Here is a 23,878-nt window from a genome sequence, read left to right as displayed (position 1 = left end):
AGGCATCGTCCAGCCGCTAGAACCCAAACTCTTTCCCCAAAAAGGACTCCAAACGGGTTGAAAATGTTGTGATTCATGTTTTTTCTAGTGCCAGTCTTGCCATGCCATCCTTCAACACCCCGTACCTCTTGGGACGGTATTCTCACGCCTTGTGGGACAGAGTGGTGAATGTGTTACCTGCTGTCCCCAACAATATTAGACATATCCTACAACGTATGACGCTTTGCAATATACCATCCATTAAGCTGGCGACACAACTGCCTGCCTCGGTGGGGAGGTGAAGCTTCGTAGGACATTATACAGTTTTGATCTAAAGTATAGTGGGTTATTATATTGAAATGCTAGGAGGGTGGTCCTCCTTTCTGTTTGGCCCCTTAGTCCCTTGAGCTTACGTCCCTTGTTAATTTTTAACTTGTGTTATGTGTATTATATTTGTCTTTTACAGGGGAAGTGTGATGGGGTTACAGTGACTCCCTTTGTGGGGACACGCAAAGGGTGTTTCAGTGGTATTTAGGTGTTTTGATATTGTTTTTTCTTTATAAGAAATAAAAAAAAATTGTATTGAGTGGCTCTCTTCTGATTCCAATTCTATCTTGAAGATAAAGAAGTGTGATTGTTCAACTCACTAATGAGTTTGTGATTTCCAAGGGGCATCTTCTTCATGTGCTGGGTTAAGAGGTCTTCACCAGTGTGGTGCTTAGGCGCCATGCATGAATCTGCTCCACAAGCTTCTCGTTGTACGTCCAGCAATTCCTGACGGACATACCGTTCTATGGCTGAAATGTTTTTGAAGTGAAGGCTGACTCTGCAAAGACACCAATCGCGCTCTGCTCCTAGCTTGGCAGTTCCACCAACTATCACCCTTTTAAAGCTTCATCAGGTGATATCTACAGAGGCAGAGTTAGTATGGGTCTCAGCAGCCACAGGCCTCCCATCCTTCTCTCGGCTGAGGCCAGGTAGTCAGCCGACAACATCCGGCGACAGGGGCAACGTTCTGCCAAGACCATAATCCCCACAGACCAATGGGTCGTCCATGTAGTAGAGGGTGGCAACTCTCTGCCCTTTCAGTCTTATCCCTTGGACATGTCACCCGCATCGTAACACTTTCCAGAGGACTACTTTTCCATACTCAGTGAAGAGGCTGAGGCTCTCTTGGCTAAGGGAGCAATAGAGACGGTACTGGCCCCAGTGATCAGAAGTGGCTATTATTCACGTTATTTCCTGCTCCTGGAAATTACGAAGCCATTCGCCCCATCCTAGATTTCTGCCCTCTAAACTTCTTCCTTCAGAAAAGCAAGTTTAGGATGCTCACCCTGGCCCAAGTTCTGTCTGTCCTGGATTCAGCAAACTTGATGGTAAAGCTAGACTTGCAGGACACATATTTTCACAGAGCTGTCCTGCAGTCCCACATGGGTTTTCTGTGTTTACAAGTAGGCCAAGACCACTTTCAGGCTCTCCTTTGGCGTGACCAGAGCACCTTGGGTGTTCAGCAAGGATATATTGGTTGGCCGTTGCCCATCTGCTGATGTTGCGAGTACCAGTTTTTTTAACCTTGATTACTGGCTACTCAAGGCAGGCCTGCCACAAACCCCCTCCAGATGACGGACAATCTGCTAACATCATTGGGCCGAAGTCATACCCAACTCCTTCACAGTGGCCCCTCTTCATTAGAGACATCCTGGATATGAGCTATCGCTCACTTTAATGAGTCCAGGACATACGGGCTATGATCCCGATGTTTCAACTCGGTCTCAGTGAGAGCAGCTGTGAGGCATAAGGCCCATTTGGCCTCCTTCATCCTGCTTGTGGTCTACGCCAGTTGGTACATGCGGGCTCTGCAGTGGAATCAGAAGTCTTACTTGTTTTAGCACACAGATACCCTGTCAGATTGCTCCAGGTGTCGATGGAGACTACAAACGATCTGCAGTGGTGGTTTCTTGACCGCAATTGGACCAGTGGCAGACTTCTCTCCCTATCCCACCCACAGCTAGCAGTCATGACGGATGCCTCGTTGCTGGGTTAGGGAGGTCACCTGGGAGAGGTGGAGATCAGCGGACTCTGATCTCCGGCAGAGGCTCTTTTCCACATCAACTTGCTGGAGTTGCAAGCAATCTCAGAAACACAACTGCCATGCGGTCTCCAGCGAACAGGGTGGAGTGAAACCTTGGGTCCTGTGCCAGCAGTTTCTACACCTCTGGAAAGGGTTGTATGCTCAGGGCATCTCCCTGATCATCCAAAACCTGGCAGGATCTTTAAATGCCAGGGCAGACAAACTTAGTCGCCGGTGTCAAGTGGATCATGAATGGCACTTACACTAGGGGGTGGCATAGGGCATCTTCCAGCAATGAGGAGAACCCTGCCTCGATATATTCTTCACTGCAGAGAATGTGCAGGATCCAAACTTTTGCATGTTCAATTTTCCAAGGCAGTCCTCTCTTGGGTGACTCCTTCCTTCTGGGTTATGGATCAGGACTCCTGTATCCTTTTCCACCCCTCCCTCTCCTGCCCAGAGTGCTGAAAAAGGTCAGTAAAAACCGGGCCTTTGCCATTTTAGGGGCCCCGGACTGGGCAAGGAGAGTGTGGTAAACGTAACTTCTGCCCATGAGCATTTGTCCTTCAATCTGACTGCCTCTTCTGGGAAATCTTGCGTCACAACAGCACGGCTGTGTTCTGCACCCGAGTCTGCGCAACCTCCGCTTCCATGCATGGAGATTGAGTGACGACAGCTGATGGCTTTCAGTCTCCCTCCTGAAGGCATTGGTGTTATTCTGGAAGCCTGGCGACCTTCCATTAAGTCTGTATATTCAGGGCACTGGGGAGCTTGTTGCTTGGTAATTTCCCCAACATATGTTCAAACCTTACAAGCGCGTTTGTCAGACATTCTTCTGTTTCATCTTTCATTGGCCCAGCAGGCCTTGCTGTAGCCACAATTAAATGATATTTGTTAGCCCTTTCGGTCTTCCTATGGTTACCGGATCATCATACCTCCTTAAATCACCTGTTGTGATGCGTTTTTTTAAGGGACTGACCTCCATGTATCCACCAACACCTTTTGCGATGCCGCAGTGGGAACGTGATTTGGTTTCCACTTTTTTTATGTGTCCCATATGCCTCTTAACCCTCAAGACGATGGTCTTGTAGCAATCACATCTGCTAGACAAGTGAGTAAATGCCAAGCATTGTGTGCCCAACACCCATACACTTTGTTCCTTACAGACAAACTAGTTTGCCATATGTAGGCATTTTTTCTACCAAAGATGGCTATCTGTATCTCTGCCAGCATTCCATGTTCCACGTCATCCCTCTAAAGAGGAGAAAAAACGTCGCCGACTTGACCCAAAGAGGGCTCTCAGTTTCTACATTGATTGAACCAGAGAGTACCAGCAAGATGACCAGCTTTTCGTTAGTTTCTCTGTAGAGAAAAAAGGAAAGGCAGTACAGAAGAGAGCCATATCACGCTAGATTGTCCTGCGCATAACGTTCTGCTGTGTGCTACCTAAGAAGCAGCCCCCAGAAGTATCTTGTGCTCAGTGCAACAGAGAAAAGGCTGCTACATCATCTTCGAGGCTAGTTGGACACCATTATCGGTCAACATAGTCTCAGGAAAACCTTTCTGCCAAATATTAAATTCACAAATTGGATAAGGTCCTTGTCACCAGTTTAAGAGGTTGAATTTGACTATTGCTATCTGTGTTTTTTAACTCTTCAAACATCTGATACCCGCGCACCGAACTTGTGTTTTTAATAATACAAAAGTAGATTTTTTGTCTAAAATATGAAGTTTCAGGATGGTGCTATTTTGCTTAAATATGAATTGCATCACTTTGCTCTTGTGTTTTTATGTCTGGCGTAGACCCTTCTATCACGTTCCTCTCCGGTCTGGTGTGATACAAAAAGAAATAATTAAAAGTGCTTGGTCGATCAAATGGCTCACGTCGAACAAGAAAATGTTCACTTTTTATTCTTTAGTATTTACATTGTGTTATGTGCGTTCTTCTGTGAACCTACAACTTCAATAAATATGTTGCAAACAAAAATGCATACATACATATGGAGGAGCTTTGGGCCAGCCCTTTACATCCACTGGTCTGTTTCACGGTCTTTCAGCGTTTTGCTTCCAACCATGGCAGCATATAGCATGGGGCAGTAGGTGAACACATTTCAGCCATTGGCTGTCTTGCACTGGGAGCCAAAACTGCATTTGGTTTTATCACGTGTGCATGTACCTAAAATGAAGCTCGCTTCGGTGCCAGACCAACATTTTTCTTTTCCAGTGTGTTTTTCTTTATATTTTTTAGCCTTTATTTTTTATTCACTGCTGTCTGTTAAAATATATCTTCGTGTAATAGTAATTAAAAACGAAAAATTCCTATACTTGAAGCCAATAAAGATCACATTTTCTTGTGATGTACATTAAAACTGAAGAGGGTTTCAGGACCAGTGCCAGGTACATCTGTCTATCTACTAGTAAGTACCCAAACTGTCCTGTTAAAATAATGTGCAATGCTTAATTTATTTTTAGTTTACTTTTTTATTGCAAGCATGTGACCTAGATGTGTAGGTGGTGATAATGTTTATTTGTTAATATTTTTGTAGCATGTATGCGTTAAGCATCGCACCGTTGTGCTAATTTTTGAACAATTGACTGCGCACATACGCAGCACATTAAAACTCTCATTTAAAGCAGTGCATTTTTCACTGTTTCTGCGGATTTGTGGCAAACGCCAAGCGCAGAATCCCTGTGCTTCTTAGCCTCAGAGGAAACCTAATTGCCTGTTGCCAGATGTACTGAACAGCCAGAACAGTTTTTCCTGAATTTTATTCTCCCGTTTAATAGTGTTACTTTGGCGACTTTAAATGAAGGTGGAGGCAGGGCTTTAGGGGGATGGAAAAACTGGGAGGGGGGGGGGGGGAAGGATCTTAGGGGCGTGGCCAATGTAATTAAGGGCGTGGCTTAAAACACTTGAGCTAAAAATCTGTGCTTAGCATAGTGTGCCGCCCAACTTGTATATTGCTGTTTGTGATTGCATCCAGATGTATGATACAACAAGTAACATCATACCTAAACCTAGTCAGGACTATTGGCTTTGTCAATGGTTGTTAGTTGCACAAGATAAATAAGTAGCAACTATGGCTTGTATATAATATTGAAAAAGCTTCCACTTAAAGCCCCGGTGACACCACGACAATGTTGCTGATCCTGAGTTTCAAAAAGAGAACGCAAATTCAGAGAGAAAATTACTCTTTAAAGGATTTCCCTTCCCCTATAACACTCACCTGGCATGACGTCATGGCGTAACTCTTCCACTAGTGAGAAGTGAGCAGTGTGAGCACACGCACATCTATGTGCCTGCCGTCACTGCAGTCCGGAAAAAAACGGCATGGCTGTTCCAGGGCCAGGGGCGTAACACAGTCCCCCGCAGTGCCGTGGGGCCCCCAAGCTCCAGGGGGTCCCTTCAGCACTGCACTTTGGCCGGGGAGCTCCTGACAGAGTCCGGAGGGGCCCCTCCATGTACCTTGCATGGGAGCCCTCTCAATTATCGTTATGCCACTGGCCAGGGCACAAAACAGAGCCCGATAGAGACCTGTTTTGAGCCCCCCTTAAAAAACTGGCGGTTCTCAGCACCGGTGAAACCCGGCCCACTTAAAGCCCTTGTTGGAGGTGATGTAGCTGGGACAGTTTTTGAGGGTTTTATCCCCAAAAGAACTTGAATCTGGCTGGGAGGAAGGAGTCCCACATGAAAGTGGAATCCCCAGGAAAAAAATTGGTACTGGATATTTTTCCACTTGTAGTATTATTTCTATTGTTTGGGAGTCCTTGACTTCCAGAACTTTGTAAGCTTAACTTCGCCCTTTTGCTTTTAAAATGTAGAAGAAGTCTATTTGGTCAAATGTTTGATATCTGTCCATGCATCGTTTACGTAAGTGAATGGGGTTTTTTTCTCCTTAATTTTTAGGTATCTGATTAGTAGGCAATATATTTAATTGTAAATACCTTCAGGAGATGTTTACAGCAGTTACGAATATTCCATCTGGAAATCTTTCCTTCTGTCTTAATACATTCTGCTTTTCTCACTCTTCCTATGATCTACCGACACATTATTATTGTCAGTGCTAAATACTTAACATTGTTTTTATTTTATTTTTACTTCTCCATATTCTGAAGTTTCAACTAACCTTTCAATGCTTTTTTTCCTTGCCTTTTATTTGCTCCATTAATGCATTAAGTGGTTACTTAGATTTAAGGTAAGAGTCCCCGAGGGCTGGATTTCCATTCTTAAACTTCATACGGAATGTTACACACGGGGAGTGAGGCAGAGAAGTTTTTTTGCTTCATTCATCTATTTGAATGAACTTGGCCCTCTATACTGTGATACAGACCACAGGCACACTGCATATTTCTCCGATTCCTAGACTTTTCGTTATGTTAAACCGACATAAAGGACATCTTTGTTTCCTTTTACGTCACATTTTGCGCAATTATTAGAAACTGCAGAATCTGACATTAAGGTTAGTATGTGTGAGCGTTTAGCTCGGTGATTCATCCCCCTGTGTAATATTCTTTTTATTCTGTGTAAGGTGTGCCATGTTATACTTTTGCTCACCAGAATTCTGGTGTTCAATTAAATTCCAGTACAAAAACACTTCATTATAAATGTGTAAAGATAAAGTTAAAAATGTTTAATGTCTGTTAATCTTTCGATTGCTTAATTGTTTCATGTCTTTCTATTGTACCTGTATCCAATTGTATCTGCTGGAAAGTTTGCGTTTAAAATGTCTTGTCTGTTATGCACAATTTGCCGATTTTGAATCAAACAAAACAGCAGCAGTAGGCTGTCTTTCTAAATATAGTATTTGAAAACTTGCCTTTCCTCTCTCTCTCTATCTCGCTCGCTCTCTGTTGCCCTCCCTCTCTCTTCCTTAGCCTAACATTATTTTCTTTGTTTTAGCTCCCCTCTCTCACCTCTTCCCAACTCTTCTTCAAGTCCCCATCCGACTCATCACCCTCTGGCCCTTAATCTTGAGCCCCCTTCTTGCTCTCACCCTCTAGTTGCTCCTTTTATCCCATTCTCCTTTATATTCGGTTTCTTTATCCCTCTTTATACATTACTCTTTATCTTCCTCTACCTCTCTCTTGCGCCCTCATTCCCTCCTTCACCATCTGTAACTCACTCATTCGCATTCTCTCTCAACATAACAACCAGTGGGCAGTTGTTAAATGCTATTTTGAGCAGAGCTGAAACTGTTTCTTGACTATTTATTTATTCAAAAATCTTTTTTTTCTATGTAGTGCAACATTCGCTTGTTTCCAGTGGTCGAAGTGGGCGGGAACGGAGGGGCACGGCGTGCCCCTACTTATTTAATTTAACAAAGTCCGTTCCCCTACTTCTTCGTTTCAAAAATGCGTCCCGGGACGGCAGGAATGCTCTGAGCTTAAAAGAAATACTACAGCATCATCCAGGCCGGTGTGCTGCATAGTGAGGAAGGCCTCTGCAGTTACCAGGACCCCCTCCCCCTTCCCCACTGTATCTGTGGGCAGGGACCTGCCCAGCAACACTGTAGGAGCCGTGGTGCACTGGAGGAGCAATCAATTGGCACAAAAACCCGGCTACCTCTGATGGGCCCGCTGTGCAGTGATTTACACCTCATTTAGTGAGGAGGCCACCCACCTGCCCCCACTGTGACCAATACAATGGACACATTAGGACGCATTGGCGGCCCCGCCCTTGACCTCATCTGCCCTTTATTTTCGAGCTCACCCAGACAGGGCCGGTTTTAGGGCAGTGCGACCCACTCACCGGGTGCTGGCTTCCTGGGGGCGCCGTGTTTGAAAGTTTATTGTGCTTTTGAAGCACCTGCTGCAGCGTTTCTTTCCTCCACAATTACCAGGCCTCACATAAATGTCAATAAAACTCGTGTGATTAATTATCTCCCCGAGAGAGATGAGCATTTTGTATAGTTGAGGTTTTGACTTGGTGAAGTTAGTGCAGAGGGTTAATATGCCTGCTGCAAAGAACGTGTACCAAGTAGATTACAGAGTGGGTATGATGTAAACAGCTCAGCAGGTTACTGCTTTCAAAAGAGACATCCTTTTGTTACTTGCAATTTATAACTTAAAGTCCTAATATAGAATAGTGAGCTACTAACTTTCATCCTAGAACTGCATACACACTGCAAAGTATACATTATTAGAACATTGATTAATGTTTCAAAAAGATTTAATTTGGCTAGAAATCGATTCTTGTTATTAAAGAAAACTCCCAACTATGCTGTTTCTTGTTCGACTCCGAGTTTGTGCTTCTCCACACCAAGAACTCTTAAGCTATACTAGTATGGATGACATGTGACTCCTACACTTTTAGTCCTTTGGGTTATGTAACATTTCCTATACACTGATTTACACACGTATGATTGATTGTCTCTGTGTAATGTGTGTGTGATGCAAAGTGCTTGGACACCCTACACTGGTATGAGTGGCGCTATATAACTAATTCAATGCATCTGAGAGACTGTGGTTATGGAGACTTGGTCACTGTTAAAGGGTGCTAGTGAGAGAATCCGTGGTGGAGGTGGTCATTGGGGGGGCGCCAACAAACATTGTCGCACAGGGCGCCACCAGCTCTAAAGCCGGCCCTGCACCCAGACTGAGAATACCACACAGAAAGGAAGAGGACTGGAATTCGTGGCAGACTGTGCTCAAACCTTGGCGCGTTTTAAAAATAAATGTGGAAAATGTTTAATGTCTTATCTGCTGTTTTCCGTATTATATTTTATAAAATGTGTACTGCTTCTCTGTCTATGTTCAGGGATGTGGTCTTTTTGAAAATACTGTTTACCCTTTTCCAAGGATATAACATAAAAGCAGCCCGAGGTGTCCATTTCTGTGACACCCGAGCACCAGAGCCCCTTGTGAGCCCCATCCAGGGTCTGACTGTGAAAACAAATAAGCCCTGGCTCCAAGGCCGGGCTGGTGTACTGGGCATCTGGTTTTATTACTGGAGGCTGCAAAATCGACCCCCAGTAACAAAGCCCGCAGGGCTGTCCAGCACAATGACTCACTTCTCACTCTCAAAAACGCAAAAATCACTGCATGATTCCTTGTAAACCCAGCAGATTTCAGGCAACAATAAAAGAGTCAAGATTTATATCTCTGGTGGTTGATCTTCCTGTTGGAGAGAGATTGGAGTATTGTCTATTGCCAGTTTTGACCCATCCATTGTAGCAAAGAGGGTTAAAATGCCCGCTGCAAAGAACCTGTACCATACAAATCACAGAACTGTATTTAATGGGCAAAGCTCAGTGGGTTACTGCTTTTGTCACAGAGAGCTGCATGCAAACTGCATGGTGAGGGTTTGGAAGTTATGTTTTTTCCCCAGTCATTCATTATCCTAATACTGCTAAAATTGGTTTGTTTGGGAAGAAATACATTCTTTTTAGAAAATCCAACTACTGTGTTACATTTTGAACCCTCGGGTTGTGTTCCAGATCTTAAAAAAATGCCAACCAGAATTGATGGCATGTGAATCCTAACGGCACCAGCACACTTGGAAAAGGCAGGAATGCACCGTATTGGATAAAGACGGTGCATTTCTGCCCTTTCCCTGTGACGCAGGGCAGCACAGCAAAGTAACTTGATGCGTTGCACCACCATTCCTGTAAATATGTCCCTAAGTTCTCAAACTTCACGGTGTCTCTTTGCTTCAAGCAGCCAGCACTTTTAACATGTGCTGCCTGCTTTTGGGCCGCTGCAATTACGCAGTAATGGAGGGAAAAATTATGTTGCAGTGTTGACTAAATTATGCAGCAATGAAAGACTGCAGCTTAATGTGGTACATTTTCTGATACTTTGTTATTTTGAAATTTTTACACATACTAACAGTCTCTGCAAAGCTTTCGCCTCATTAATAGCAGCCCTGAGAACGTGACCAGTCAACCTTTGTAAAGGGCCCTCCACTTCACAGCAACACAAGTCACGTTGTTTTGATCCATTTGAGATACAAACAAATTTTTAGGTAAAACCATCAGCTTATGAAGCAGATGGTGCTTTATGTGGCAAACACGGTAGAGTTATAATTATGTGGAAAACATTTGCAAACTAGGATATTTTGCCATTCATGTTTGAACTTCTCTCATGCAGTCTCTGGTGGGTGGTATTCCTAGACACCTACAGTGCTAATGGAGAGACAAAGGAGGAAGGTGTCTAATAGTGATTGCAGAGGATAGTAGCCTGTAGGGGAGAAAATAACTGATTGAAATAATCGGAGGACCACTACCTATTTTTGACTCTACCAATGTTTGAGTCTCATAATTTCAGAATTGATGCATTTGCAATTCTGATTGCTATCTAACTTGAGTGGTAATTACACAAACTACTCATAAAATAGTTGTATCTCATTCATCTGATACTGCTAAAAACATCTGCAAAACCAACAGGTCTGGGTTGTTTTAGAGTGGTAGGTCTAGATACAATAACAGGAAACTAAGAGGCATCTAATGCTGGCTTAATGACATGTTGTGTGAAGCATGTAAAAACACATGAATACAATTTTGCATTGACCGTGGGGCACAGAATGATGTCATCAACAGTGCTCCCCAACACGTGGGGCTTCCTATCATCGAATCTAAAGCCAAATGTTATGTTCAGAATTGGTTAGAAAAAGGGAGGAGAAGTGCTAATGAAAGAAACTACATGGCTCGGACACAAATGGCTTATGATTCCACCTATATGCGTATTTGGGACATTCTGTGATTGAATACGTATCCCAAATTGTAAATGTATTTTAATGTCAATAACTCATCTATTAAACCTCAAATAAACGTGTATCTATTGGTTGCATTAAATAACATTATAAGCTGTAACTCGTCAGTGAAATGCCAAACATACTAAAAATTGGGATGTTTTGCTCTTTCTAGCCACACCTCTGACTCCGCCCACTGACACATTCCTCGGAATATTCCCGCCCCCTGATGCTCCGCCCACAGTTCCCCTACTTTTTTTTCCCCACTTCGACCACTGCTTGTTTCTAGTTCTCGCCTAGAGTCTCAGCGCATGCTTTGCTCGCCCTGTGAGAATCTATTGTCGTCGATTTGAAGTTGGATGTGGGGTGGAAGCTCCGCCTATGCTTTTCATTGGCGCGCGTCACACTTTGTTAAACGCTTTTGATTTGGAGTGAGGCTTTTTTGTTCCCTCCCGGTCTCCTTTCCGGGTTGCCCACCCGGACTGGATATTTTGCTCGCGCACTGCGTCTCTTCCGCCTTGCTTTTACTTTAAAACTGAGCCCCGGCGCCGCTTTACGGACACCTCGCGCGGTTTATTTATATATTTCTTATCTGTAACACTGAGCGCAGTGCCCGCTTCAACACTGAGCACACCGCGCTCAGTGTTAAAGTTAAAAAAAACCAAAAACGCGGTGTCCTTAAAGCGGCGCCGTGCTCTGTTTTAAACGTAAGCATTTGCAATGCAATCGGACCTATTGCATTGCAAATGCTTGTTCCATACTGCTCTGAAAGAACCCCCAGATTTGTCCTTACGGTTGTCTCCCTGACATACACACCTCTTAAGTGTTTTTGATTTTTTTCACACGGTTCTGTCAATGAGGCGCACACATTTAATGTGCCTCCATGTTTTTGCCTAGGTGGTTCCGCCCCGAAGCGCGATGCGCACACCTCTAAGGTGCCTGTGTTTTTCATGAGGTTCTCTCGACAACATGCACACCTTGAATGTGGTCACGATTTTTTGACTAGGATCTTTCATCAGCAAAGATACCAATCCTCAACACTTAATTCACAAAGCATAAACCTAAAACTACCCAAACCCTGCGTGCCAGCCCCATGTTACACATTTGCTGCCAAACTCTGAATAAATACTGTGGATTGGCGGTGGTCGAAGCAGTCTGATCCAGGAATCACTCAAACTGCATCTCGGCTTAACACACAAGTGCTTCTGCTCAAAATAGCCAAACCGGCACACGAAACACACAAAAAACTACACATTACACTACATCGAAGCACAAAATATCCGTAACACTCTACAGCACCATGTATAAACGTGCATGCATACACTTTCTGCCATGCATCTGTAAAAAGGTCTATGCACAGTAACACAAAAGCTGTATGCATTTTCCTAACCACGAATTGCAATTTTACATGGTACTTATTAAACAAGTATTACCAGCGAAACTCTGAATGGCAAGCACATGATCTTCTAAATGGCAAGGACATACTCTATTTCCCATTACAAACAGGGATATTCAGCCCCTTTTGTCCAGTCTGTGTGAAACAGTTCACTTTTTCTTGCGACAAGAGCCTGGCACTCCAAACTATCATCAGACAGACAACAATACCGGCTCTTTCCACATATGAGTCTGTCACTCTTTTCACTACTTCCAAGACATCCGGGGTTGCTAGGTGATGACGCAACCAATAGGCACGCAGTGCCACACACTAAGAAGAATGTCTGTCGAACACGGTCTTTTGGACGGGAGCCTCGCTCAGGTGCTACACAGTTCATTTTGAAAACAGTACTCAGCCAGATGTTGGTATGCATTGAGCCGCTCAGAAACAAATCTACCCAAACAAGCAGTACAGGGAAGCAGCACTATCTTCCTGCTTTACTGCTGCTTGTAAAAACAGTCTAACAGCTAATGTTCTTCAGCATCCTGCCTGAAAAATGATGAAACGCGGAGCAGTAGCACCATTCTCCCTTCTTTTCTTCCTTGCTGTAAACAGTTTCTCTTAAGTACAATGGCATCACTTTTACGGTCACCCAGGGTCAGACAGGGCAATAAACAGGCCTCGTTGTCCAAAATAAACAAGCATTTGCAATGCAATAGGTCTCGCATTTGTGAGGGTTTAAGCTATTATGTAAATCACTATGCCTTTTCTTTATGTTTTAAAAACCAACACGTAAGTACAAGGCATTGCCATTTACAATGCCAATAGCTCAAACTCTCATAACTGCTAGACCTATTGCATTGCAAATGCTTGTTTGGCCTGTTAGCATTGTAATTTTATCAGTCTGCAAAAATTAAATATTTTTGAGGGACAAGTATACATTAACACAATTGGGAAAAAGATTAGCGAGGCAATAGGTTTGTGTTTATTGTAATGTTATTGTGAGAGGACGTTAGATGCAAGTAGTCATTTCCTTCAGAGGTAAGTTGATCTCAGACAGTGTCTTCAGTAGATTGCTGTCAGTGAAACTGTGCTGCTGATGACACCTGATGAGTGTAAATGCGCAATACGGAAAACAAAGGGACGGGTTTTGATAGCATGCGTGGAGACAAATGTATCTGTTTTGCCAGTTTGAAGTATTTATGTGCATGTATATTTTCTACGTTGTTTTATCCTGTTTGATTACTCAAGTTTTTCACGTCTGTGCCCCCCCCCCCCACCACCACCACCACCACCATCATTCTGAGATTAGGCAATTTTGATTGTGCCTTGTCTTTTCCAGGCAAAAAATCATAAATCGTAAACAATTTCGAGATGCTGAACAGAAATTCTACAGAGATTATTATCAGCTAATCACATTTGTCCAAAAATTCATATGTAATTGTTAATATTAATAAATAACTGCGCAACTTTAAATGTCTGAGATATTCAAACATATTAACTATTTCAAGACCAATCAGCACCTTTTTCAGACGGTTATTTCTGAAAAAGTACTGGTGATTTTCACCAAACGAACAAAAGCACGTTTTCTGAGTGAAGTTCCCCTTTCATGCCAAGTGCCAAGTTTGTTGTAAATCTGTTCAGCAGCTTTTTTTGTAGGCGTGATTTTTTTTTTTCTCAAAGCTAAAATGGGAAAACAATTTTTTTTCACCCTCCCTTAACTTTTTTTCCTTTTGTACGAAAGTGCATAACATTTAGGATGCTGGACCTTAGCTAACTTAGCAGTTAAATTGCCAAATTTTAAGTAGATCTGTCCACTGGAGGCTAAATTATAAGCAAACCATGTACACACATGCATACATATATACAGTCTCTGAAAAACCCAAAGGTTATGGGAACGTTCTAGTTGGGTTCAGATTTTACACACACAAAACCATAGGAATTTTGCAGTTAGTTATAGCTTTCTCAAGTAACTATAACTCGTGCCCTAAGGTAACTATAAACCGTGCCCCTTCCATGCATAGTTTTCTCATGAATAAGTTCACTGCAAATATTGATACTATCAATGATGTCATAGAAGACGTCATGAGTGATGTGCCAAATGGGGTAATTAGCAGTGCATGGCGAGGGTGCGAGTTATAGTTACTTGAGATAACTAGAACTGCTGAATTTCTATGGTGTTGTGTATAAAATCTGAACTTAACTATAATGTCTCTGTAATCTTTGGTTTTTTAGTCCAGTCGTATCTGGGGCGTTATGTACTCTGTGAGTGGGTGTGTGAGAGGTTATGCGGGTTGTGTAAGGGGTTGTGTGAGTGGCTGTGCTGGTGTGTGAATGGATGTGTGAGTGGTTTTGTGGGTCTTGTGTGTGGTGTGTGTGATTGAGTATGTGTGCGGGTCTGTGAGTGTGTGTTTGTGTGTTTTTTTTAATTTTTTTATTGCAGTCGAGATCTATGTATCTGCCCAAATTCGTGAGGATCCGGGCAGATCTATGAGGATCCGGGTGGAACCGTGGACCCTTGCTTGCTAAAAAAAACATGTTTGGGCATGGCAGGGTCCCTTACAGACCTCTCAATCAGTCCCATGCGGTCAAGGCACCTGTACCCTGACTACTTCCATCACTTTTACACTTTATTTTTCCCCTGGGAACCGTGTCCTGATGCACAAAATGGCAGCCACAACTTTCCTCCCAGGTTGCTGCCAGCCAATCACGACTTTGCGGTTGTCGCGTGGATCTGCAAATCCATCCGTATCAGAGTCTCTAGATTTACCTAAATCTTTTTACGTTAATAGCTCCAAAATTTCTGAGCAGATTTACACCAAATTACAAAAGCACCTATATGGACAAGGTTCTAGTTTTCTGCCAAATGTGGCATAATTCCATTCAGCAGATCTGGCTGTATTCATGTCTAAAATCCCTATAGGAAATTGCATGGGGAAAACACGTTTTGTGTTTCTCTCTGTATTTCTTTGGTACCCGCACTTGAGCATCACTGCCATGGTACTACAGGTGTGTGCTAGCTTTCCCTTGTGAACCTTGTACGGTACCTCAGCACCATGGCATGAAGATTGCTAAGAGGCTCCTGCTGGAGTACCATAGTACCTCACAGGAAGGCTGAGCTCGATCCCTCTGGAATACCCACAGCACAAAAACAAAAAATAATTTTGGCCTTTATGGGGCTACATCTGTGTCAACTCAATAAGTGCCTCTGGGTTAGAGTGAACCTTCCCTTTCCCTATGTTTTTTGGTAACTTCAGGACCCTGGGACAGAGTCCTGTGATGCAATGTCTATATTCAATTTGGAGCTGATGCTCGACTGGAATCAAATTAAGATATTGTTGGAGATGTCAATTTGGGAGTCTTTCTTGATTATTTTAGTCATGAATGGGACTTGAAAATTTTCTAGCATTCGTTAACAGTAGTTTTCAATTCCATTGCGGGCATGTTAGGCGAAGATTATGCTTTCTCCTCTTTGCTTTATTAGCACTGCAGCTATGTAAACAATACACTAAAAGACAAAGTTGTAGTAGAAAAAACAGCAAATCCCAGCAAGCCAACTCAAACTACAAATCCCAGCAAAAGTCCGTCCATTAACCAATCGGAGCCTAGGATGCTCTATAAACACGAAATAAATGAACTGCCTCTTCTTGCTGTGAGAACATTCTAAAGTGCTGAACCGTGAATTTAATTCTTCTTTATAAACCACAATTTTTGGGAATTTTTAACACAGCAGTGCACAGCCCATCTCACCACCCGCTACCCTGCCCCATTCCAACAGAATCCAGTGAAAGACCCGTATCTGTTCTCCAGTGCTGGAACACCTCTAAGTCCATAATAGTCCTACCATTTGCCCCATACCTGGCATGTTTCCGTGGACATCTCTGTGCTCTGTCCACAGCCTCTTCCAATTTTAAACACCAATCTGTTGCCATTCCACAATCGTAGGTGGAGCTGGGGAACTCCATTTCTATGCAATGATGTGCTTGGCCAGGGCTGAGGCAACACCAACCATTGTCCATTCACTCCTACTTCCACCTATATCTGCACAGAGCCCCACCCGTAGAGTGAGATCAATATGTCTCCTCAACACAACTTCCGGGCACTGCCAGACCACATGAGAAAAATCCACATTGAGGTGGGTGCAGTTGGAAGCGTTGGGGTGTGGAGACTCCCTGCCTGCCAGATGTGGCGAGGGGGTCAAATAGGTTATATGTAAGACGTTCGATTTGCTAAGTCGCAGCCTGACCGGTATGACAGTTTCCCAAGGGACCATAAGCGCATCGCCCCAGTCTGCCTCATCGAGCTCCCCAACCCAGCTTTCTCATTCCAGCTTCAGGGGCCCAGTCGTATCTAGGGCGTTATGTACTAATGATCAATATTGTGAGAGGTTGGCCTGGTATATGCTGTTCACTAATTAAAGTGGGCACCTTGCACCAGTCCAAATGACCCTTATTGATGATTAGGTTAAAGACAACCTTTATTGAAAGCTATCATAGTGGTAGCTATGGAGAGCAGCCTTCAGGCTAAGCCTGGAAGGAATGTAAAGCAGCTTGTTTTACCAGATCAGAACCTCCTGAATGACCAAATGAAAGGAGAACCACCCAAGTGATACATAAAATATATGTATTTATTACTAAACACTCTCTTCTAACCTCTTTATGAGATTAGAGCATAAAGCGCACAATATTAAATTCCTAGAACGACAGTAAATTGCACAAAACACAGCGGGCTCTAGGGGGAGACCGAACCATATACTAAGAAAGTGGTATAACAACCACGACTTAACTAGACACAGTGCGTAGAGCACGTAGAATTGCTGGGACCCCAAGGAACCACCCAAAGTAGTGACACAGGGGACCCTTGGAGGATGGGTACAGTGTGTGAACACAGGCACGAGCTCCTTACAACCCTATGGGAAAGTCACGGTTGGAAAATTGCAGATTAAGGACACTTCGGAGAGGACTTCAAGCAAACCCTTTGGAACATAGAAGGTTCTAAGGGTAGCACCTATGTGAGTACCGAGGTACCCGTGTTGCCTATTCCAGAGGAGCTGGGTGCATAGGGGTCAAGTGGTGTCGGAAACCCTCGTAGTTTTCAATGGCGATATGCAAAGAAGTGCTTCTGCCGGGAAGATGAAGTGTCTGGTGGAATCCGAGGTGAGAAGACACTGAAAGCTGAGGGGACAGAGTCTGGGTCACTTCAGGGTGACCAGGGGCTCAGTAGACGAATGCACACCGATGTTGGGTGCTTCAGGTGAGAAGATAGGATGCTTGACTCTGCAGCCATGGGGACCAGGAGATGACGACGAACAAAGTCCGGAGGTGAGGTGTCCCACGAAGGATGTCGTATGCTGTGGGGGTCAGTGGCCGAATCGAACACCAGCAAAGCTTGGCAACTGCAACCCATGCGGGCAGAGGAAACAACCTACGGTGAGGACCAGCAAGGTCCTGGGGACTCTCCAAGCAATGGAGAGTCAGGGCACGTCTGGAGCAACCAGGAAAGCCCAAAGAAAGTCAAAGTTACCCTCACAGGGACCCACAGGCCAACAGACCAGGGATCGCAAAGGGACCTCGAGCTGAATCACGAAATACCAGCCCACGGAACACTCGTGGAGTGTAGGCCGGAAATTTTCAGTGGAAATACTGCTCGGGTCAGGACTACACATAGCCCAAAGCACAGCCTAAGGGATCGCCAAAAAGCATATGCTGCTGCAAAAGTGCACGGTGCACAGGGGTTCGGGTTGCACAGTCCCCACAAGGGATACTGGTCTCAGAATTGCTGAGAGCAGATCGATCCAGAGACCTCGGGAACCCACCTCCTGTGTTGCAGAAATCTTCAGAGTCCTCAGGAGCTCGGGAGATGCAAACCGGTCAGATGCGTTAAGGTGCCTGCTGCTGCAGTGGAGTAACTCCTTTACTCCAAGGGAGATTCTTCGGTCATCCAGCGTAGTGTAGATCGTCTAAGTACTTGGTTTCTGTAGCAGAGTTTAGTTCAGGTAAAATCTAGTCCTGTAGTCAGGGTTCCTACTTTATACCCAAGGAAGGGGTGGGACAAACTCTGGGGACCCACCTATGGGAGGGTCAGGACAGAGGGGTGGCTACACCCATGTCCCTTGTCCTGTTTCGCGCCAGAGCAGGAACAAATGGCTCCTGCAACCGGTTTGAGCTGGAATATGCACAGGGACACCAAATGTGCCCCCAATACAGACTTTCTGGCACTCTGAGTGCACCCACCCAGCCCCAATACACTAAATCCTGTCTGGGAGGTTGACACACCTCCCTGTGACAGGAAACCTGTTGTCAAGTCTTCGCCTGCTCGAGCTTGGCTCAGCAGCAGGAGGGCAGACTCGTGTCTGTGGCTGGCAGCATCCATTTTGTGATGCCCAGGTCGAGAAAGCTGGTACCGGTGTTTCACAGAAGTCCCTCTAGAAGGGTGGAATCATACCTCCCACACCAGTTACTGGTGTGGAGGTATGATTCCAAGGTGTTTGACACCAAACACGACATGTTTCTAAGCAGCCGTTTTAAAGTTAGCATTTACCACGGGTTTATGATGCACTTAAATATATATGGTTGGCTGCATCACAAACCACCCCGGAAAATGGGTTCCGAAGACTGCAGAGGGGCTCTGCTCATTCAGGTGCACCCTCTCACATAAAACCCAGCACCCTGCATTCAGGATTGATAAGGCCTGCCATAAGGGTGACTGATAGGTTTATATGTGCAGTGATTTAGAATAGATATAGTGAACCAATATCTAAGTAAGGGGTGCATGCACCACCGTACACAGGCTGCAGTAGTAGACCTGTGGTGTCAGTTTGAATGGTCTCTCAGGGGTGGCATAATACATGCTGCAGCCCCTGGGAGGCCTATGGGGTACCTATGCCCTGGGTACATAGTATACCATATACTAGGGACTGATAAGGGTACCACAGTATCCAATCTGGAGTGTACCTAAAGTACATGCAATCAATTTAGAGGAGAAAGCAGCTAGACTGGGGTCCTTGATAGGAGGATCCCAGCCAGTCTAAGTCAAAAACAGTGATACATGAGCAAAAAGTAGGGGTAACTATAAGAAGCAGATCTACTGTCCTACAAATATATCTTATAAACGTCACTGCTACTGCCCATCAGCAGGCGCACCTCCAGCGGGCTGTATTCGGGGAGGTCTGTAAGGTCGGAGCAGTGAGCAGTCCGTGTGCTGTGGACCTGCAGGTATTTGTGAAATTGTGTTTGGCGAAGCTGGAAGAGGGTCTGCAGCTTCATGTGGGCACCGCTGCACACATCGCCTAGGGACATAATGCCGATCTTATCCCTCGGACTAATCCTCTCAAGTTGGGCTGCATGACTTAGCCAGCGTCCGCTCCACAGAGTTGTCTGCTCCGTGAGTGTAGGATCCACACCCGCATAATAGCACCACTTTTGTTGTTTCTACCATGGTGGTGGGAATGGAGCAGCCATACAAGTATCCTAGGACCCTATCCAGACCCAAAGGTGCCAGTTCTGCGATATAGGCGGGGTCATTCCAGCTGCTTGTCATTCTGTCGTTAATGACCAAAAGATGTGATACCCATTAATAGAGTTTGACATCAGCCAACCCATGCCCTCATCAAACTTTGAGCGACAGCACTTAGCCTGCAGGGGGTAGAGGTATTTGGGTATGAAGAACATTTTGAACAGGGCCTCTCACCCAAGAAAGTTTTGTGGGAGACCGAACCAGGACTTCAGCGCTTGCTTTGTGTCGGTGAGTAGAGGAGCCAAGTTAAGGGTATGAGCCAGGTCCAGTAGGAACGATATATGGACCCCCGCAGGTATTTTTGAAACTCAGACACTGGACAGGGATGGTACTTGGCCAACTCTGTATTGCAGTGTTGCCCTTCAGCGGGACCAAAAGAGACTCATCAATTCAAATGGAGGCCAGAGGCCTCCACAAACACACCCAAAATATGTAGGACTCGAGTGCCCGACAGCTGTGGTTGGGTCAGGAAGAGCATATAGGGCTATCTTACCCGCTGTGCCCTCCTGCCATCGCTATGCCCACACTTGAGTACCTGGCCGAATGATCGTAGCCAGGGGTTCAATAGCTTGGGCGAACAGATTGGGAGATAGAGGGCACCCCTGTCAAGTACCTCTGTTGACAGGAAAGGATGCCAAGAGTGTTCCATTGAGAAGGACCTTGGCTGATGGTTACTTAGAGATGACGGGCACGTCTACGGTACTTTGGGCCAAAGCCCATGCGATGCTAAACCTGGTCAAGGTAGACTCAGTCCACTGTGTCAAATGCCTTCTCAAAATTAACCAGTAACAGCACAGTGGGCCACTTATCCTGTGACGGTGGGCAAGCACAAATGTTGACTCTACGAATGCAGTGAAGGGTACCTCGGTGGGGCATAAAGCCACATTGATCGGCATGAGTAAGGTGAGGCAGCACCCGCAGCAATCTATTTGCCAAAACTTTGGCAAAAATCTTAACCTCCTTGGTTGGTGCCTCAACAGAATGCCTAGGCATTATTGGAATTTCAGTCCCAAGAGACTTTGACAATACCTACTTAGACCAGGGAAGCACGTATGAGGGCCAGTACCTCTGCCGAACTTTGTCTGACAGAGAAGACCGCTTGCTGACAATGGACTGTAAGTTGGGTATCCATTGGCGGGGGTGGGCCCGGTACTCCTGTTGAGGTCCGCAGGCCGCTTCTGCTGCGACAGATACTTCAGCGGTTTTGAGGTATTGGGTGGGGGGTGGAGGGGGGGAGAGTTGGGTGGTTTTTGTTTCCCGATCACACTGTGTCCTAATTGTACAAAGCCGTCACATACACACCAGAGGTTTATTCTTCCACCTGTGGTTCTGCTAGGGCCTTAAATGGTAGTTCCATCGGATAGACAGCGGGTCCACCCTGGTACCCTCCGAATAATGATCTGGAATGTTAGAGGGGTGCTAGATAAAATCAAAAGAGGGGCTATACTCCAGCAGGCTAAACGTGCTCAGGCTGATACCCTTATGTTACAAGAGACACATCTTATGGGGACGAAAGCACTTTGTTTCCAACGCTATGGTTATACCCAGGTATTTCATTCTGGGTTCATAAGGGGTTCCTGGGGGGTGGCGGTCCTGATTCACCGCAGGGTTCCTTACCAGCATGCTAAAACGCGGACGGACCCCCAAGGGAGATAGCGTTTCCTTCATGGCACTGTATATGAGGAGCGGGTGGGGCTGGGTTGTGTATATACCCCTCCGCCGCTCTCATGAGGTATGATCGAACGACTCCTGTCTTTATGGGAGGCTATGCCGTCTGGTCTGTCTTGTGGGGGGGGGGGGGGATTGGAACGATGTGATGGATGTGGCCAGAGACAGATATAGGCCGGGGGGACACCCTGATGTTCACCAGTCCACTAAATTGCGTTCCCTGGTGACGGGGCTAGATTGGTTCGACCCTTGTCATCGGTCGCATGGAGATGAGCAGGGCTACACATACTTATCGGCAGTGCATGACTCCTATTCCAGGGTTGATTATATATTTGTACCCCTGGCGGCGGCTGGCAGGGTTGTGGAGGCTTACATCCTTCCATGGGATCTGTCGGATCACTCGCCGGTGATGCTTACTGTACAGATGGGTCCATCGCGGCCGCCTTTTAGATGGCACCTCTCTGTCTGGGATTTACAGAATGAGGATTATAGGGTACACATTTAGCAGGCCATAGACCGCTACCTGGAGCTCAAAGTGGGATCTGTGGAGGGGGCTGAACCCTTATGGGAGGCAATGAAGCCCGCCATACGGGCTGTTGATATTTCCTTTTGCTCTGCAGCGTGCAAAGAGCGTAGGGAGTCCCTTTTAAAGTCAGAGGCCAACATTATAGAGCTGGAGAGCCGTAGTAGGGGGGTGGCCAGGTCTGTCGTCCGCTACTGCAGCGGATGCAGGATGCATGGCTGGCGACTCGGAGCATGGTTTACCAGTGGGGGGATAAGTCCAGCAAATTGCCCCATAGGTTGTGTCGGGGAGCATTGTGCCCTCAGGTTCTCCCCAGTGTAGTTGGCTCGGACGGAAAATCCCTTGGGAGTACCTCCGAGATTGCTGAAAGCTTTGCAGCATATTATACAGAGCTGTATGCCAGAGAGTGCCTTCATGAGGACGTGATCTGTCGTTTTCTCGATGATCTTCCGCCCAAGGCCCTGTCTGGTGCGGCATGCGAGGAGCTTGACCTCCCACTTACGGAGGAGGAGTTGGGGGCCGCCCTGGGGCATCTGAACTCTGGGAAGGCTCTGGGTCCTAATGGCTTCCCGTGCGAATATTTCAAGAAATACTTTCGGCAGCTGGGGCCCCACTTTCTGAGGGTGGTCGAAGAGGCCAGGGAGTGAGGCTGTCTTCCTCGAGACTGGAGACATGCAGAGGTGGTGGTATTCCACAAACCGGGCCGACACCCTGACCAACATGCCTCGTATCTCCCTATTTCCTTGCTGAATGTGGAGGCGAAGATTTTGGCCAAAGCCTTGGCTAATCGCCTTCGGTCCCACATTACTTCTCTGGTACATCCCGACCAGGCGGGGTTCATGCCTCAAAGAGCGACGCGCCCTAATATTCGCTGTGCACATGTCGCTGTAGCAGCTGCCCAGGGAGCGGGGGTACAGGCGGCGCTGTTACTGGTGGATATGGATAGGGCGTTTGATTCCCTCAGCTGGGTTTACCTGTTTGCGCTTCTGCGCTGCTTGAATATCGGCCCACGTTTCCTGTTGTATCTGACTTTGCTCTACACTGATCTAACTGCCTTGGTGTGCGTTGCTGGCTCTACTTCCTCCACATTTTCCATCAGACGTGGTACCAGGCAGGGCTGCTCCCTATCACCATACCTGTTTGCTTTGGCCATGGAACCCTTGGCTGCCTGGGTGCGGATGGATGCGCGAGTGTCGGGATTTGAATGAGCACAAAGACCCTCAGACCGTATTGCGCTATAAGCAGACAATGTGTTATTCTTTCTTACAAATGTCAATAGGACAGGACCGAAGCTGCTCCACGTTATGCATATCTTTGGGGAGTCTTCTGGGCTATTTATGAACCCCCGCAAGTCTGCCTTGTGGGTACTGGGGAAAGAGGTGGGGCTAGGATCTTGGGCTTCGGTGGTGCAGGTCACTACGGAGGGAGTGAAATACTTGGGGGTATTCCTGTCGAACTCGCCTGGTGTGTCTTGGGATAGCAGTCTTGCCCCGGTTTGGGCTCGAGTGCGGGAGGATCTGAAGACCTGGTCCCACATGCCCTTGTCCATATATGGCCGATCGGCTATCTTTAAGATGGTGTCGCTCCCTCGCTTACTGTATCAATTGCAAACTCACCCATATCCAATTCCTCCCAAATGGTCCCGACAGGTTAATGTGGTCTTGGGGCAATTTTTGTGGGCAGGAGATGTAGCTAGAGTGGCATTGCGGACGTGTTTCCAGTCTACATTTTGCAGGGGGCTGGCCACCTCAAATATCCAATCATATTATATGGCTACGCATCTGCTTGTATTAAACTAATGGTGGTACTGTGACGGGGCGGACCCTGCCTATGCGGTTGAGCGGCGGTGTATGGGGGATTCTACCCTGCATACTATACTACACTCTGCACCACTGAGCAACTCCTTGCCGCCAGCCACGAGGGTTGTGTTTCAGGTCTGGAAGCAGGCACTGCGTAGGATGGGGTGGTGGGGTAGATTAGCGAGAGAGACCCCCCCTTTGGAACAACGGGCGACTGCCACAGCTGTCCACTGTATCTGAATTCCGTGGCTGGGATAAT

General features: G+C 46.0%; 1 protein-coding gene across 8 annotated transcripts in view; it reads left to right on the top strand.

Annotated features, from left to right (window-relative positions):
* The window catches only part of ABI2 (abl interactor 2), a 741,358-nt gene that overhangs the window by 264,310 nt on the left and 453,170 nt on the right, over nt 1-23,878 (top strand). For 4 of the 8 annotated variants that reach the window (XM_085648940.1, XM_085648938.1, XM_085648937.1 and 1 more), the window contains exon 4: nt 6,229-6,246. The exons of the other annotated variants lie outside the window; for them this stretch is intronic. In XM_085648940.1, the coding sequence (XP_085505066.1) occupies nt 6,229-6,246 (18 nt within the window). The remainder of the gene's footprint in view (nt 1-6,228; nt 6,247-23,878) is intronic. 8 annotated transcript variants of the gene reach the window in all.

This window comes from Triturus cristatus, chromosome 3_2 (assembly GCF_964204655.1).
Source record: "Triturus cristatus chromosome 3_2, aTriCri1.1, whole genome shotgun sequence".
Taxonomy (NCBI): domain Eukaryota; kingdom Metazoa; phylum Chordata; class Amphibia; order Caudata; family Salamandridae; genus Triturus; species Triturus cristatus.
This window is presented reverse-complemented; position numbering and strand designations above follow the sequence as displayed.